General features: G+C 36.7%; 1 protein-coding gene across 2 annotated transcripts in view; it reads left to right on the forward strand.

Moving 5' to 3' along the window:
• The window catches only part of LOC133663243 (collagen alpha-2(V) chain-like), a 90,000-nt gene that overhangs the window by 35,050 nt on the left and 34,900 nt on the right, over nucleotides 1-20,050 (forward strand). For both annotated transcript variants that reach the window (XM_062067567.1, XM_062067568.1), the window contains exons 2-8: nucleotides 15,238-15,459; nucleotides 16,978-16,997; nucleotides 17,092-17,124; nucleotides 17,221-17,253; nucleotides 19,304-19,357; nucleotides 19,434-19,526; nucleotides 19,679-19,750. In XM_062067567.1, the coding sequence (XP_061923551.1) occupies nucleotides 15,238-15,459; nucleotides 16,978-16,997; nucleotides 17,092-17,124; nucleotides 17,221-17,253; nucleotides 19,304-19,357; nucleotides 19,434-19,526; nucleotides 19,679-19,750 (527 nt within the window). The remainder of the gene's footprint in view (nucleotides 1-15,237; nucleotides 15,460-16,977; nucleotides 16,998-17,091; nucleotides 17,125-17,220; nucleotides 17,254-19,303; nucleotides 19,358-19,433; nucleotides 19,527-19,678; nucleotides 19,751-20,050) is intronic.

Genomic DNA, 20,050 nt, shown 5'->3' on the forward strand with positions numbered 1-20,050 from the left:
TTTTAGCGCAAAAAATATGACTAAAGTGATGAAGCTGCATTTTCATTTTATTCATTTAGTTTGCATGTATTAATTTTAGCACTGCGCAATTGTATGTACAGTAAAAAGAAGATTCATATGGCCCCATTCCTCGCCGTTTACCTGACACATGAAACGTGAGCAAATGTCATAGACACGTTTCATTAAGCGCAAAAAATATGACTAAAGTGGTGAAGCTATATTTTCCTTTGCACTTCAGTTGTATTGACAGTGTAATTAAGAAACATGTATATCATTATTATTAATTTAGTTTGCATTTATTCATTTTAGAACTGTGTAATTGTATTTACAGTAAAAAGAAGATTCATATGGCCCCATTTGTCGCGGTTTACCTGACACATGAAACGTGACAAATCAGGGGTAAACTACCCACTTAAGCCTCCAGATGACAGTAGAGTGTTGAATATATCTTAACCGCATTTTCCGGACATAGAGTGCATCGGTATATTAGCCATACCCACTAAATTTTGGGAAAAAAGTCCGGAGCTAAAGTCATAGACGCGTTTCATTAAGCGCAAAAAATATGACTTAAGTGGTGAAGCTGTATTTTCCTTTGCATTTCAGTTGTATTGACAGTGTAGTTAAGAAACATTTATATCATTAGTATTCATTCAGTTTTTTTTTGTTTAGTTTTTTTCATTCATTTATTTATTTATTTCAGGCAATGACATAAAAAAAAAAGTACAACGTTGACAACACATAATAATATAAATTAATATAGTGCAAAAGTTAATGTATAGTATGTAATGTATAGTATGTAATGAATTTATTCATTTTAGCACTTCACAATTTTATGTACAGTAGAAAGAAGATTCAAATGGCCCCGATTCGTCACGGTTTACCTGACACATGAAACGTGACAAATCGGGGGTACACTACCCACTTTAGCCGCAAGATGGCAGTAGAGTGTTGAATATCTTATAATGTGTTTCGTGACAATTCCAAGTTTGACCAAAGCGTCAGTTGCTATGTAGAGTAACGCTTTCCATTATTCTTAGCAGACAGCATTGCAAATTGATAACCGCATTTTACGAACTATAAAGCGCATCGTTATATTAATCATACCCACTAAATTTTTGGAAAAAAATATTTGACCATATATTAGCCGCAAAGGACAATAGGCTGCAGATATATAGGTTGCGAAATGAGCTATTTACACAGAAAGATTCTGTAAATGTTTATTTACATACCTTAATTGTTGCCTGTAACACGCCAGTAAAACGGCTGATCAAACAAAACAGAAGTCATTGTCGTGGAAGCTAACTCTCCAGTCAGCTAAACAGACTCAATAACTCCACGGTGACGTCTTGGTGAATTTAGGAATTTGTGAAACTGAAACAACACAAAAAAAATGCCGTTGTAAGTCAATAATACTAAAACAGACACTCGTAAATGTTTTAGCATATTAGCTAAAACTAATTACGATAGCACGTACAAATATGCATGAAAACACTCCTACAGACATCACACATAGGACGGTTTAGTGAGTATAAACAGTTTTAGTTATATTGTAAAACTTACAAACGTTGCTTTGAGTGATGAATGAAGAATCCATACAAGTAGAAACGCTATGGACGGCTAGAAGACTGGATGGCACTACGGTTGAAACAAAAAAAAAAGCACTGCCGGTAAATGGAAGGACATTGCAGCACTTGCATTGAACACACTCGTCCAAAAGATGGCGCCATAGCACAAACAATAAAACACATCCACCCAGGAATGGGGCCATATGAATCCCTCCCATACTGTAAATGTATTTTTCATCAGTTATTATGAGTCCCTACTGTTGCAGTATATTTGATTAGTATTTATTTTTGTAAAATGTTTTGTGATAAACACATGGTTTCATATTATTTTACCAGGTTTATCCTGTTGATCTGTACGTATGTTCGACATAATTATTAAATATGATTGAAATCAAGAGTAAGTGTTATTGTTTGAGTAGGCCCCGGGTTAAGAACCCCTTGTTTTACATGCAAAAATCAAGGTAAAATACATATAAATAATGAATGAAATGACATTTTTACCTTTTCAATCGTCCCTCGTTTATCGCTGTCAATTGGTTTTCGACATGACCGCCATCAATTATTTTTCTCAAAGTATTTATTATTATTATAAATCAAATTTTCATAGACAGAGCATTAAACAATTAAAAAGAGCATTTATGACCTTCTAAATAGGTTCTGTAGCATTATGAGAGCCCTCTAGATATTAAATAGCACCCTTTAGTCACTGTTACACTCCTTTAATCCAATATGGTAATGCTGTCTGAGGCTGAGCCAAACAGTGGCCACGTTATATTGAACAGTGCGCTCTGATTGGTTTGGTCTCTTGCAGTGGCCAATACTACTCCAGTATTGATATTTTTACCAAATTTAGGACCAAAAAATAATCTGCAAAGTGAAACCACAATATTCTTTACTTTGTAGAAAACTCATTTTGGGGAAGAGCGACAAGGGAGGGGGGAAGGGAGAGCCACACAGACGCACTTTATTTAAGACTGTCTCACCTTTTTAGTTAAAGTGCTGTTACTCGCAACTTTTTTTGGCCCTATGATGGGTTGTTTCGCAGTCATACTCGATTTAAAAAAAATCACAGAAAACAACAGGAACTGCGGTGTGACTGTGTTAGTTAACAAAGAACTACATTTAATCAGCGATACCATCCAGAATGTACTGTCTCATTCTTGTCAGATCAGATGTTGCTGATTGCGGAAACTCACTATTATAAGCCAGCAAAAACATTTACAATACTTTACTGTACTTTTTTTTTCTTTTGAAAGTAATTTAATGCAGCGTTAACTATAACAATCCCAAACAAAGAGAATAAGTCTAGAGAATTTCTTAAGTGCAAAAATGATGACTAAAGTGGTGAAGCTGTATTTTCATTTGCACTTGAATTTTATTGACATTTTAGTGAAGAAATACATTCATTATTTTTTTTATTTTTTGTCAGTTATTTGGGAGACCCTTCTCATTGCAGTATATTTATTTTTATGATCAGCCTGACCCAAGTTTTTTTTTTAATTTTTTTAAATTGTTTTAATTATTTTTATTTATTTATTAATCAGTCCCACAAAATAATACCATATTAAAACAATTCCAATTCCAAAACCAAACCCGGCCCAGTAACATTCAGAACAGCAATAATCAATCAATCAATCAATCAATGTTTATTTATATAGCCCTAAATCACAAGTGTCTCAAAGGGCTGTACAAGCCACAACGACATCCTCGGTACAGAGCCCACATAAACAGAGCAATTGAGAAAACACACAAACATGACACAAAACAATCCAAAATTAGTCAAACAAAAATGAATAATATAAACAACAATATCAATATTAATAAGAATTCCAACATAGAAGTGATTAGAAATCCCTCATTGACATTATCATCACAGCCATTTATAAAAAATAAAATAAAAACATTTAAAAAATGAACAATAGTGTCACAGTGGCTTACACTTGCATCGCATCTCATAAGCTTGACAACACATTGTGTCCAATATTTTCAGCAAAGTATATTTTAAGTTCATTTAATAGTTAAAAAAATGTTAAATAATGGATCGCATATTCCAAGATATGCCTGACTAAACTAAACTAAATGCAGTTTAGTTTAGCTTTGATAATACTCCTTGTGAATAACACGTGGTTTTATATCGTTTGACAAGGTTGGAAACTATGAATATGTAAAACTAAATTAATTGAAATTAAAACTAAAACATATTTGAGTCCAAACCCCTCTGTGATGGAAAAGTTGGGCCCCAAAGGTCAAAAAGGTTCAAAACCCTGCTCTAAAGCACATTGGGCCCCATTCAGCAATAAGTTCCTAACTTTTCCTCTTATCTTTCTTCCTAAGTGATTTCCTAAAATTCATGACGTGTTCTTAAACTGCCAAATTGTTCCCGCCTGCTGTTCTTAAATTGCTGAATGCCAAATGGGTAGCGCGTGCATGTCTATCATAATTTGCATATAAACACGCCCTTATTTCCCCAATATGTATATGTAAACACCCTTAATTCCGTAATTTGCATAGGTAAACGCCCTTAATTCCCTGTATAAGGGCACAATTCCGGCTTACATCAAACACACGGAAAAAACACAAACAGATTACAGAAGAGAAATTTGTATTATCCCGTGGGGGGAAATACATAATGTCGATACGTAAGTTTAAGAAAGGGGGGACAGCTGAGATAGCCCCGAAGTGTGCGGTATTTTGAAATGTCTATATATTGCTCATTTTGCTATATGTCTGTCTGTCTGTCTGTCTTATCTATATCTCTCTATCTATCTATCTATCTATCTATCTATCTATCTATCTATCTATCTATCTATCTATCTATCTATCTATATATCTATCTATCTATCTATCTATCTATCTATCTATCTATCTATCTATCTATCTATCTATCTATCTATCTATCTATCTATCTATCTATCTATCTATCTATCTATCTATCTATCTATCTATCTATCTATCTATCTATCCCTAATAGATAGATAAATATCTATCCATCTATCTATCTATCTATCTATCTATCTATCTATCTATCTATCTATCTATCTATCTATCTATCTATCTATCTATCTATCTATCTATCTATCTATCTATCTATCTATCTATCTATCTATCTATCTATCTATCTATCTATCTATCTATCTATCTATCTGTCTGTCTGTCTATCTATCTATCTATCTATCTATCTATCTATCTATCTATCTATCTATCTATCTATATATCTATCTATCTATCTATCTATCTATCTATCTATCCCTAATAGATAGTTAGATATCTATCTATCTATCTATCTATCTATCTATCTATCTATCTATCTATCTATCTATCTATCTATCTATCTATCTATCTATCTATCTATCTATCTATCTATCTATCTATCTATCTATCTATCTATCTATCTATCTATCTATCTATCTCTAATAGATAGTTAGATATCTATCTATCTATCTATCTATCTATCTATCTATCTATCTATCTATCTATCTATCTATCTATCTATCTATCTATCTATCTATCTATCTATCTATCTATCTATCTATCTATCTATCTATCCATCCATCCATCCATCCATCCATCCATCCATCCATCCATCCATCCATCCATCCATCCATCCATCCATCCATCCATCCATCCATCCATCCATCCATCCATCCATCCATCCATCCATCCATCCATCCATCCATCCATCCATCTATCTATCTATCTATCTATCTATCTATCTATCTATCTATCTATCTATCTATCTATCTATCTATCTATCCATCCCTAATAGATAGTTAGATATCTATCTATCTATCTATCTATCTATCTATCTATCTATCTATCTATCTATCTATCTATCTATCTATCTATCTATCTATCTATCTATCTATCTATCTATCTATCTATCTATCTATCTATCTATCTATCTATCTATCTATCTATCTATATATTGTATATTAATTTAACATTAGACAATAGAAGTAAGGGAACTTGTCACACTTAAGAACAAAAAGGCCACCCTAAGAGCGCTCCGGAGCACTAGTAGATTTTGTTCTTACCTACAAACAAATCCCAGCAAAGAAAACATTGGTGAATACAAAAATCTCCTTAAAAACTTCGTAAGTGGGCCTAAGAACAACATTTGTTCTTAAGAACGGTTGCTGAATGGGGCCCATTGAGCGCCATATTAACCAAAAAATTAAATAATAAGCTTGTCAGTTCATGTATTGTACGTCAGAGTTCTGGCAACAGTAATTTTCTCAAAGCCTTTTTTCTTGATGTATGGCATTATAGATGCCGACCTTGTCCTGGCACTTGTCTGGTGGACTGCCTAGGAACACACCTGAGTCATGCGAAATACTCCAGACACCATGTTTTTTTTCTTTTAAACCATCTGAGTGAAACGTGTGCTTTGTTCGCGGACGCCTGGAAAATACACATCAAGTTGACTCAAAGGAAGGACCGCGGCTTTTCATCTTAGTCATTAATAAACTGAGCGTCATACGGACGTGGAACATACGCCGCCAGGGGAAAAAAAGATTGTCTTCCTCAAGACTTGCGGTGGGGTTTTTTTTGGACCCCGCTAAAAAAAATCACAAGACCCTTCCATTAAAAATATGAAATGTTCATAAATACTAAGAATCCCTCAAAACCCGCCTATTCGGCTAGACAAGATGTTTTGATACCATGGAAGTGTAATTTCAGTGTTTTATGATGTGCATTGAATTCGATTCCAAAGAAAATACAACCATAAGAGAAAGAAGTTAAGCATTTTTTTGTACCTCTTATCCTGTCCTGGTCACCAGCCAATGACAGTGTAGAGCAGGGTTATTCAACTGGCAGCCCGGGGCCCAAATCCGTACCAGGAACTTGGACAACTGTAAACACGTTGACAGATCCTTTTAACCTTGCCAGCAAATATAGAACACCAGGTTCCTATATTGTAATTTGTATAACGGAGGCGTTCCTCAAGGCACCCCTTTAAGTCCTCAACTGTGATTAATGTAACTAAGGTGTTGCTGCAGGGGTGTCAAACTCATTTTAGCTCAGGGGCCACATGGAGGAAAATCTGTGCACAGGCGGCCCGGACTATTAAAATCATGGCATTAAAACAAAAAAAATAAAGACAACTTCAGATTGTTTTTTTTTGTCAATCAATCAATCAATCAATGTTTATTTATATAGCCCTAAATCACAAGTGTCTCAAAGGGCTGTACAAGCCACAACGACATCCTCGGTACAGAGCCCACATACGGGCAAGGAAAACTCACCCCAGTGGGACATCAATGTGAATGACTGAGAAACCTTGGAGAGGACCGCATATGTGGGTAACCCCCCCTTACTTTGGCCAAAAATAGAACAAACACATTCTTAACCCTTGTGTGGTGTTCGGGTCTGTGGGACCCGTTTTCATTTTTTATTAAAAGAAAAATGATACAATTCATTAATTTTTCAAACTGAGACTCACTGACTTTAGCTCATTTTCTGTGAAGAACATATGTCAGAATACATATTTAATGACCACACACCATACACCCCCACTACACATTTCTATTACATATAAGATGTCCGGGTCCAGTGGACCCGGGGCTAATAGAAGTGTGGAAATTGATGTTCTGTGTACCACACGCACCCACCCACACACACACAGCAGGCCTAGACAGGAGGAGGACAGAGTGTAGGTACACAGAACATCAGAGGGTCAAATGTGCGAGAAAATGAGAGCAGACAGTGTTGACAAACAATGTTGCAACCTTGTGTGGGGACCACAGGTGCAGAAACACAAAAGAAGAATCCCTGTGGGATGCAGAAACTAGCAGAGATATTTTCCGTGCAACGTTCATATTGTTGTTACTCAGCCAGCGTTTGTGGGTCTGATGGACCCGTTGCATTTTGTGGCTTTTAATGCCTCACAATCAAACACTTTTATGTTAAAATACTGAACAGATGTTAACCTTATCCCAATAAGCATCTGTTCAAATGCTGGCTAAGTAACAACAATATGAACATTACACAAGATGTAATGCAACAACAATATTACAATGAAAATAGAGAAAAAAATACCGGCAGCTGTAAAGTTTAGAGCAGGGGTGTCAAACGTACGGCCCATGGGCCAGATCAGGCCAGCGAACATGTTTTATCCGGCCCGCGGGATGAGTTTGCTAAGTATAAAAATGAGCCGAAATTTTTGAATGAAAGAAACTGCTGTTCTAAATGTGTCCACTAGATGTCGTAATAGCAATTATTTGTATCTTTGTAGATGATGCTACATATGTAAAAAAAAATAAACCACAGATGTTAGTGCACCTGTCGAGGAAAATGAGCAAACTACATAAATAACATCCTGTAATTTGATGTTGATATTCTTTTTTTATCTTGATTGATTGAAAATCAACACCAATGAGTTGACTGATGAACATTATCACATGATTTATTCAGAAAGTATAAATAACAACAAATAAAGGTATAATACTATTAACCGCAACATATAAGTGTAAAAAAATCCCAACAACATTATGATTTGTTCATTTTCAGAAGGTAATATTTTTTCACAATACTTTAATCATATAAAATGGCTTTTTCCTCATAATATTACTAACTTAAAAAAAAAAAAAATAATATATATATATATATATATATATATATATATATATATATATATATATATATATATATATATATATATATACTTTTTTAAATATTATATTTGCCTTTACATAATTTTGACTTGTAAAATAAAAATAAAAATTCTTGGAATATCCCCAAATATTCTTGGATGAAAACTTTTTTGCAACTTAAAAAATAATAATAATGGTAATAATGCCAGAGCAAACTGTGATGGCAGCAGAGGCAGACAGTTGAGAATAAATGGCTCAGACTTTGTGTGGAGCAATTGCCTCAATTACAGAACAATGGCGACAAGCTGGGCGGTCCAAACCTGAGTTAATCCAGCCATTTGGCTGTCCTCTGGGAGTTGTAGTGTTACACAGTCACACACTCTGCTCTCATGAAACATCTTCCAACTGCATATTCCGGATATTTTTAAAGATAATTATTTTTAAATTAAGAGGGCGCTCATTGCTTTTCGTATACTTTCTGTGATGAATTTAGCGCAAAATAAAGAATAACAGTCAATGACGGTTAAGGTAATGTACACTTGAACTGTGCTCGCTCTACGTTTAAACTCAAATGTTTGAATATGAGTAGGATTTTTCCCTCTGAAATAGCTGTTAGCTTGTTAAGTTAGGTTGCTTTAAAGACATAAGCTTCGGAGCAAACAATTTAGGTAGCTTGACGAGCTTGTGGTTTAAAGTCGAATCACCAAGTAAACAAACAACTAATAGGTTGTGTGTAGTTGTGTAGTTTCATACTTGGAGCTGGCTGGAAATATTCACTGACAATGAGTCAGCAAATTTATAAACATGCTGAAAAAACATGAATGTCAACAGTCCCAATGTTGGCATGTTGAGGCACGTCGACATTAGCGTTGTTTGATCCTTTCCCAAGAAGATTTCTTCTACAGGATATCAACTTTGGTGAAATGGCTTACTACTTTATATGAATTGTTTGGTATCTGTCTGGTATTCCTTCACATTAATTGTGCCTGCAGGTTATTGCTCTCCAAGTTTGATTATGGAAGACTCCCAACAAAATGTCAATGCTAACCAGCTAACAGCTGGTTAGCATTGACATTTATTGTGATTAGAGATGTCCGATAATATCGGCCTGCTTTAAAATGTAATATCGGAAATTTTCGGTATCGTTTTTTTTATTATCGGTATCGTTTTTTTTATTTTTTTATTTTATTTTATTAAATCCACATAAAAACACAAGATACACTTACAATTAGTGCACCAACCCAAAAAACCTCCCTCCCCCATTTACACTCATTCACATTCATTCACACAAAAGGGTTGTTTCTTTCTGTAATTAATATTCTGGTTGCTACATTATATATCAATATAGATCAATACAGTCTGCAAGGGATACAGTCCATAAGCACACATGATTGTGCGTGCTGCTGGTCCACTAATAGTACTAACCTTTAACAGTTAATTTGACTCATTTTCATTAATTACTAGATTCTATGTAACTGTTTTTATATTGTTTTACTTTCTTTTTTATTCAAGAAAATGTTTTTTAATTTATTTATCTTATTTTATTTTATAATTTTTTTTTAAAAAGGACCTTATCTTCACCATACCTGGTTGTCTAAATTAGGCATAATAATGTGTTAATTCCACGACTGTATATATCGGTATCGGTTGATATCGGTATCGGTAATTAAAGAGTTGGACAATATCGGAATATCGGATATCGACAAAAAGCCATTATCGGACATCCCTAATTGTGATACTATGGTCACATGTATTGCTTTATAGACACTGCTCAAGTACTGAATCACAATGTCATATACAAAATGATAATGCCAGCACCCGACAAGAACATTACTCTACACTTAAAAACTGTAATAGCCAACCATTTTGATTATGGAAGAATCCTAACAACATGGCAATGCCAACAATAGTAATAGGCTAACAGCTATGCTACCAACTGTGATTTGTTAGTTTTTTATTTACAAAAATATTACACCTAAATGTAATTGTTCCCAATTTGGATTACGGAAGAATACCAACAAAATGTCAATGCTAACCGCTAGCATGCTAACCTTCTTAAGTGGATTTACAATAACAGCATGGGAACATCTCCCGCTTCATAGACACTGCTCAAGAACCGAATCGCAAATATACAAAGTGATAACTAGGGATGTCCGATAATTATCGGCCGATGAATGCTTTAAAATGTAATATCGGAAATTATCGGTATCGGTTTCAAAAAGTAAAATGTATGACTTCTTAAAACGCCGCTGTGTACACGGACGTAGGGAGAAGTACAGAGCGCCAATAAACCTTAAAGGCACAGCCTTTGCGTGCCGGCCCAATCACATAATATACAGTATACGGCTTTTCACACACACAAGTGAATGCATTCGTACTTGGTCAACAGCCATACAGGTCACACTGAGGGTGGACGTATAAACAACTTTAACACTGTTACAAATATGCGCCACACTGTGAACCCACACCAAACAAGAATGACAAACACATTTCGGGAGAACATCCGCACCGTAACACAACATAAACACAACAGAACAAATACCCAGAACCCCTTGCAGCACTAACTCTTCCGGGACGCTACAATATACACCCCCCGCTACCCGCTACCCCCTACCCCTCAACCCCGCCCACCTCAACCTCCTCATGCTCTCTCAGGGAGAGCATGTCCCAAATTCCGAGCTGCTGTTTTGAGGCATGTTAAAAAAAATAATGCACTTTGTGACTTCAATAATAAATATGGCAGTGCCATGTTGGCATTTTTTTCCATAACTTGAGGTGGTTTATTTTGGAAAACCTTGTTACATTGTTTAATGCATCCAGCGGGGCATCACAACAAAATGAGGCATAATAATGTGTTAATTCCACGACTGTATATATTGGAATCGGTAATTAAGAGTTGGACAATATCGGATATCGGCAAAAAAGCCATTATCGGACATCTCTAGTGATAACACTTGCATTTGACAAAGGTACTATATCAAAAGTTAAATCAAATTAACACCTATTTTAATTTTGTAATAATCCCAACGAATGCCAATGCTAACCAACCTGCGTGGATTAATTGTTACATCTTTCTTCATAGACTTCGATCAAGTGCTAAATCTCAACACAACATGCTAAAAAGTGATATCGAACACTTAAAAGTTGTAATTGCCACCATTTTTGATTACGGGATAATCTTAACAGTGCAATGCTAACAGCTAGCATGCTAACAGCTATGCTACCAACTGTGAGCTGTTGTGTTTCTTTACATACATATTTCCGCCACTTTGTAACAATAAAAAATATCGGTGTGCAGCTTTTTCCTCTCCTGTGTGATTTGAAATCCAACCTGGTTTACCTGAAGTTAGGCTCTGAGCTGCCCCCTGCTGTTTCCAGGGTCTTTCTTACACCTGACGCTGTCGTTGTGTGCCATGTTACTTACAAACTTCCAGGAAAAATGTTATTCTCATGTGTGTTCATGGTTTGCGTTTAATAACGTCTAAAGTGAGGTCTGAGGTTTTGAGAGCTGTGGCATCAGGTTTTCTATTTTGCACAAATTAATTCACTGCTGAGACAAAGCCTGGAGAGGTAATGATGTCATGTCTGGAGACTACAATGAAACAATTACCTATTCCAGAACGTATTTTTGTGTGTGTGTGTGTGTGTGTTACCGTATTAAATGTCTGCAGTAGCTGCATACAGAAAAAAAACGGGAGGTTGGGTACGAGCTATTTATGTTTTTTTCTACGGTTCATGGTAAGAATACACACCAACTATAGTTTGATAGGGTGAAATGCTGACGACAACAAAGAGTGGAACCTCGATTTACAAATTTAATTGGTTCTTGAACATGGTTCGTAAACCAAAAGTTTGTGTACTGTTGCAGAATTCCCCATAAGAATCAATGTAAACATAAATAACAGGTTCTAGCCTTGACAAAAGTCCATATTTTAGTGAAAAACTGGACTCTTTGAAGACACTATAGTGTATACTGTATATATATATATATATATATATATATATATATATATATATATATATATATATATATATATATATATATATATATATATATATATATATATATATATATATATATATATATATATATATATAGATAGATAGATAGATAGATAGATAGATAGATAGATAGTACTTTATTGATTCCTTCAGGAGAGTTACCTCGGGAAAATTTTAATATATATATATATATATATATATATATATATATATATATATATATATATATATATATATATATATATATATATATATATATATATATATATATATATATATATATATATATGTATACAGTCGCGATCAAAAGTTTACATACACTTGTAAAGAACATAATGTCATGGCTGTCTTGAGTTTCCAATACTTTCTACAACTCTTATTATTTAGTGATAGAGTGATTGGAGCACATACATGTTGGTCACAAAAAAACATTCATGAAGTTTGGTTCTTTTATTAATTCATTATGGGTCTACTGAAAATGTGACCAAATCTGCTGGGTCAAAAGTATACATACAGCAATGTTAATATTTGCTTACATGTCCCTTGGCAAGTTTCACTGCAATAAGGCGCTTTTGGTAGCCATCCACAAGCTTCTGGTTGAATTTTTGACCACTCCTCTTGACAAAATTGGTGCATTTCAGCTAAATTTGTTGGTTTTCTGACATGGACTTGTTTCTTCAGCATTGTCCACACGTTTAAGTCAGGACTTTGGGAAGGCCATTCTAAAACCTTCATTCTAGCCTGATTTAGCCATTCCTTTACCACTTTTGACATGTGTTTGGGGTCATTGTCCTGTTGCAACACCCAACTGCGCCCAAGACCCAACCTCCGGGCTGATGATTTTAGGTTGTCCTGAAGAATTTGGAGGTAATCCTCCTTTTTCATTGTCCCATTTACTCTCTGTAAAGCACCAGTTCCATTGGCAGCAAAACAGGCCCAGAGCATAATACTACCACCACCATGCTTGACGGTAGGTGTGGTGTTCCTGGGATTAAAGGCCTCGCCTTTTCTCCTCCAAACATATTGCTGGGTATTGTGGCCAAACAGCTCAGTTTTTGTTTCATCTGACATCACATGGACAAAGATAAGACCTTCTGGAGGAAAGTGCTGTGGTCTGTGGACTCCAAACACACTTCAAGGAATGGCTAAATCAGGCTAGAATTAAGGTTTTAGAATGGCTTTCCCAAAGTCCTGACTTACACGTGTGGACAATGCTGAAGAAACAAGTCCATGTCAGAAAACCAACAACTTTATCTGAACTGCACCAATTTTGTCAAGAGGAGTGGTCAAAAATTCAACCAGAAGCTTGCCAGAAGCTTGTGGATGGCTACCAAAAGCGCCTTATTGGAGTGAAACTTGTCAAGGGACATGTAACCAAATATTAACATTGCTGTATGTATACTTTTGACCCAGCAGATTTGGTCACATTTTCAGTAGACCCATAATAAATTCATAAAAGAACCAAACTTCATTAATGTTTTTTTGTGACCAACAAGTATGTGCTCCAATCACTCTATCGCAAAAAATAAGAGTTGTAGAAAGTATTGGAAACTCAAGACAGCCATGACATTATGATCTTTACAAGTGTATGTAAACCTTTGATCGCGACTGTACATACTACACCAAAAAACAAAAAAGGTAAATAATTTTACCTTGTGTTTGTGAATATTTGTGGCATTGTTGAACACTCTGGGAGTATTGGGGAGATAAACAAGCAGTAGCTTAACATAGTCACCGCTGGCGTTAACAAAAACTAGCGGTGTGAGGCGATCCTTCATCGGATTGTGTCCCGGTAGTGCCTTCTCCTTCGTTGTAATAAATGTCCGCTGTGGCATCTTTTTTGGTCTCATCGCAATCGAAGACTTGCTGCAGAACAAAGCTCCTTTCGCAGATAAAATCCTAAACGGGCCGCTAGCCGGAGGCTAACTGGGCTGAAATGCTAACTCACAGCTAGCATTTTAGCTTAGTTTGGACACATTTAAAGCGTTTCTGATCACACAAAATATGACAATTGTGGAAATAAATTAGTCAGAAGTGTACATGATGTAAACAGGATGTTTAGCAGGATGTGCTAGCCTGTACAGGAAGTGATGTAATCAAAACGGCAGCCACGATGCGATGTGAATGAATGAAGCCTTCGTACGCCGAGACATATTTGATGCGATATAAACGTTAATAACTGAAAAAGGACGTAGAAAACGATAACGCTAACACAAGCTAACTAACAATATACCTGCGTCTGCGGAAGTAGTTTGACATGTACTTCGGTATCAGGGAGGTGTAGCGAATTTTATAGACTAGGAACAACTTGCACTGAGCCTAGTCTATAAAATTTGCTACACCTCCCTGATACCGAAGTACACGTCAAACTACTTCCTTAACGTAAATGACCGCCATAACCACAACACCAGGGGGAGCTCCACAAACCACATCCAACCCAGATTCTGATCTAACAAAGTCTTAACTCATTCTCCTTCTACGCCACATCAATATGGAATGCGCTCCCAACAGGTGTAAAAGAAAGTGCATCTCTACCCTCCTTCAAAACCTCACTAAAAGAACACCTCCAGGCAGCTACAACCCTAGACTAACACCCTCCCCCCACCACATCCCACCTCCCCGGATTGTAATTAATCAAATTTAAATAATCAAATGTATATACTTGTTATCATGCTTTCTGAGCTCACTATGTTTACTGCTCGCTGTACATATCCTACGAAGTCAGACCTACACTGTTACAATGTCCATTTCTCAGATGATATATTTTTGTTGACGACTGAAGTGCTGATATCAACCAAACCCAACCCCCATTGTAACCTACATTGTAAATAATTCAATGTATATACTCTGATGATTAACTTGTGTGATGACTGTATTATGCTGATCGTATATACATGTATTTGTACCATGAATTGATTAACGTGGACCCCGACTTAAACAAGTTGAAAAACTTATTCGGGTGTTACCATTTAGTGGTCAATTGTACGGAATATGTACTGTACTGTGCAATCTACTAATAAAAGTCTCAATCAATCTCGTTGGATAGCTGATTTACGAGGGTTTTGTCCGTGTTTCAGGGGATGACGGGAGCTGCTCTGCAGATGGCCAAGTGTACCCCAACAAGGACATCTGGAAGCCGGAGCCGTGCCGGATCTGCGTTTGCGACAGCGGCCTGGTCCTCTGCGATAACATCCAGTGTGACGAGCTGACCAACTGTGAGAAGATGTTCATCCCTGAGGGCGAGTGCTGCCCTATTTGTCAGAGCGAGAGCCCCAGCACCGGCGGCCAAGGGGCTTATGGTGAGCAGGGTTTGATTGGGATTTTATTACAACAGAAGGTTATAGCTCGTTTGGTAGAGTGGCCGCGCCCGGGAATCATTTTTGGTGATTTAACCCCCGATTCCAACCCTTGATGCTGAGTGCCAAGCAGGGAGGTAATGGGTCCCATTTTTATAGTCTTTGGTATGACTCGGCCAGGGTTTGAACTCACGACCTACCGATCGATCTCAGGGCGGACACTCTAACCACTAGGCCACTGAGTATCACTCATTAATTTAGGTGTGTTACAAAATGAGAACCGGAAGTAAAAAAATGAGTTAGTTGTTGTTTTGAAATTGAAAATAGGTAGGATTAGATACTCCTTTTCAGACATGTTGTAAAGAGAAAAATGACATAATATTTGAAATATGTTATGTTTAAGATTTTAACTGTATGCACGTTCAAAATAAACCTAAACCATCCAACTGATATATTTTATTTGGAATTTTTAAAGATCCTTGAACGATTTTTGGATTGTACCTTTGATTTGTTGATCTTGATTATAATCAGAACTAGGATCATTGGAGAGGACATTTTGATAAGTCCGCTACCTGTTAACGGATTAGTGTCCTCTAGATTTTGACTTATTTTAATAAGAAAAAAGTGTTATTGCCACCTATTTTAATTTTGGAAGAATCCCAACAAAAGGCTAACACTAACAAATCGCATGCTAACAATATCAACTTGTTTCGTAGACATTGCTCAAGAGCTAAATCTCAACGTGATATACAAAATGATAAAGCTAGCATCTGACAAGAAAAATGTCATTGTCATCTATTTTTAATTTTGGAAGAATCCCAACAAAAAGCCAATGCTAACAATGCTATCAGCTAGCAGGTCAACCGCTATGCTACCAATCTGTGTCTATTAATTGTGACAACATGGGAACAAACGGTGTCTGTAACAGGGCAGTAAAACGGCTGATCAAACAAAACAGAACACCCGTGAACGTGTTAGCATATTAGCTAATGCTAACTATTCTAGCATTATTACATTACAATAGCACATACAAATATGCATGAAAACACTCCTACAGACATCACGTAATAAGTATAAAAACGTTTGGTTGTATTGTAAACATTACAAACGTTGCTCGGAGTGATGAATGAATAATCAATATGAGTAGAAACGCTATGAACAGCAAGAAGACTTAACGGCATAAATGAAAGGACACCGAAGTCTAAAAGATGGCGCCATAGCACAAACAATAAAACGCATTCTCAGTGTATTTTCTTGTTTTTTTTTTGACAACTTTTTATTATGGCCTCAGCGAATAATTTTTTTTTAATTAGCCGCACCGTCTTATAAGCCACAAGGTTCAAAGTGAAGGAAAAAAGGAGCGGTTTATAGTGCGTAATTTTCGGTATTCTTTCTTTGTAATTTTTTCACACCTGACGTCTCTATTTTTACATGCAAAACTTGTGTATTTTACAACACCACTTTTACACGATCAATTTTAAGCAAAAGATTAATGTATGTTTGTTCTTTTTTTTAATGTAGGTGGGAGCACAGTCTACCAGGTGAGTCGACAGCATTTCAACAACAACATTATTACATTTATGTGATGAATCACTGGGATTTCTAACATTTTTCCATCTCTGTCTTTGACTCCAGGGCCAGAAAGGAGAACCCGGTGTTGTCCCAATTGTATGTATCATATTTCTCTTCATAAAAACATTTACACAAAAGAATGAGGGGGGAAAAAAAGAATGCATTTTCTAATGTCACCTCATTTCTGTGTAGGTGAGGGGTATTCAAGGTCGTCCTGGACCTATGGTGAGCAACTTCTGACGCATTTGAATCATTTTTTGACTATGGCTGCGATCAAAGACTTCAAATATTTTTATTGTCAATTTTTCCATACTTGCAAGACATACTGTACAGAAGATTTCAGATACCCTTTTTCTTTCTCACACTGTACTCTGGAGCAAATTTAAAAGCTCGGTGACTCCACTTTTCAGGGGTGGTTTCTCAAAGTTGCCGTATATGGCTTCCCTCACTCCCCTTTCAAACTATCCATCTTATCCGTCCAGAAAATGTAAATTTTTGTTTTCAAATTGTGCTATTTCTCTTTGAGGTTCTGGTAGCCAAGTCTTGACTTGAGGAGTTTGCCCATCGTTTTGTTCCCTCAATATACAAATCAGTGCAGTGCAGTCGTTTTGCACCACAACAGAGAGAAGCCATCTTTGTCAGGGCACAGATAAACACTTTGGATCGTGCGCCATCCTCTCAAATTAGAGCTGTCCTGTGCAAGTACCGTATTTTCCGGACGACCCAGTAAATTTTAGAAGAAAAAAATGTTTTCCCATATTTTAGCCGGAACGGACTATAAGCCTCAGATGCATACGTGGTGAAATTAGTTTTTGACACAGAAAGAATTTGTAAATGTTTATTTACAAAAACCTTAATTGTTTCCAAACGGTGCCTGTCACATGGCAGTAAAACGGCTGATCAAACAAAACAGAAGTCATGGTCATGAACCCACCAGCTGCGGAAGCTAACTCTCCAATCAGCTAAACAGACTCAATAAGTCCACAATGATGTTTTAGACTTAGACTTAGACTTCCTGTATTGTCATTCAAATTTGAACTTTACAGTACAGATAAGAATAGAATTTTGTTGCATTAGCTCGTTGTAGTGCAGGATAAAAGAGCAATAAGGTGCAGAGTTTACAAAAGAAGGTGCAGATATGAATAGATTACTGTACAGATAAATGTATTGCACTTTTGCATATGCATCCACGTTTACGGATGTATGTTATATTGTCTTTATAGTCCAGTGAGTTAATCTGTTTTAGGGGGAATTGAGGGGATTATTATGATGCGTTCAAGAGTCTTATGGCCTGAGGGAAGAAGCTGTTACAGAACCTGGAGGTTCTGCTACGGAGGCTGCGGAACCTCTTTCTAGAGTCCAGCAGTGAAAACAGTCCTTGGTGGGGGTGGGAGGAGTCTCTACTGATTTTCCGAGCCCTGGTCAGGCAGCGTTTTTTCGCGTTCTCCCGTATAGGAGGAAGAGAAGTCCTGATTATCTTGTCCGCCGTCCTCACCACTCTCTGCAGAGACTTCCAGTCTGAGGCACTGGCATTTTGGTGAATTTGTGAAACTGACACAATACAAAAAGAATGCCATCGGAAGTTGATAGTACTAACAAAGACTCTCGTAAATGTGTTAGCATATTAGCTAATGCTAACGGCGATAGCTTCATTACATTACGACAGCATGTACAAAAATGCACGAAAACACTCCTACAGACATCACACACGGGACGGTTTAGTAAGTAAGAATTGTTTTCATCACATTGTAAACATTACAAACGTTGCTTGGAGTGACGGATGAAGAATCCATACAAGTAGAAACGCTATGAACGGCAAGAAGACGGACTAGCCCTTGCACTTCCGGTTAAAATCTCAGTCTAAACAGAAGGGCAATGCAACACAGCAGCGCCTGCAGTGAGCAAACTAGTCCAAAAGATTGAGCCATAGCACAAACAATAACACACCTATTCAGTGTCTTTGCTTGTTCTTTTTTCAACTATTTGCATTATGGCCGTCAGCGAAGACAAGTCCATGAATTAGCCGCGGGAAAAAAAGTAGCGGCTTATAGCCCGGAGTGAGTAAGCATGAAATGATGAAGCCTGCTTGGGTGAGAAGTGAAACAGCTTCCAAAACAATTTGATGGTCCAGCTGCAATCGACTATTTTCTGTTTTAATTCATCACAACATATGTAAAAGAAACATCACATTTGGAAAAATGTCTATGCACTGACATAAAAAAAAATCTGATCAAATCAGCTGTCTCATATATCTTTGTTTTTTTCGCTCAAATAGGGACCCCCTGGTTTCCCTGGAGATAGAGGAGACAGAGGAAACAAAGGAAGACCTGTAAGTTCATGAAATGTTAAGAGTTGTTGTGAAATATTATTTTTTTAACAAAACCAATGCGTATCTTTTTTCTTAGGGAGCGCGAGGCATTCAGGGTTTTGACGGAGAGCCTGGAATTCCGGGACAGCCCGGTGAACCTGGACCTCCGGGACACCCAACCCACCCAGGAGTAAGTTGTACCCGCAGTTGTTTCTCTCGACAAAAAACAAACAAACTTTGCATGCATGTTTGCATTAGCAAGCGCAAGACAAATCAATGCCTGAACTAAAATGCAGTCTTGATGAATGCAAACCTGAAACAACTCTGATTGATGACCTACAGGGCCTCGGGGCGCAGATCGCTGGAGGGTTTGACGGAAAAAATGCACCCCAAAGCATGCTGAGTGGCTCCAGGGTAAGATGTCGGCAGAATGTCGTACCTAAACATTTAAGTGTAAAGTACGTGTAGTTAATACTTTTCTCAAATGCAGCTGATTTGGTAAGTTTTTGGCTTCCTTTTTAAAAGGTTACACGTTTACATACGCTCTTCATAGGCTTGAATGCTATGATCTACTCTATGTCAACCGTTATTTAGACAAGAGTGCGAAAAACGGACAATTTGATTATTCAGTTACTTTTGAAAACAAGAAAAGGGTGGACAAGTTTGAACTTATTTTGGATTGTTTTGACATTTGAAGGCTCATATATGTTGATG

Source organism: Entelurus aequoreus, linkage group LG13, assembly GCF_033978785.1.
Source record: "Entelurus aequoreus isolate RoL-2023_Sb linkage group LG13, RoL_Eaeq_v1.1, whole genome shotgun sequence".
NCBI lineage: Eukaryota > Metazoa > Chordata > Actinopteri > Syngnathiformes > Syngnathidae > Entelurus > Entelurus aequoreus.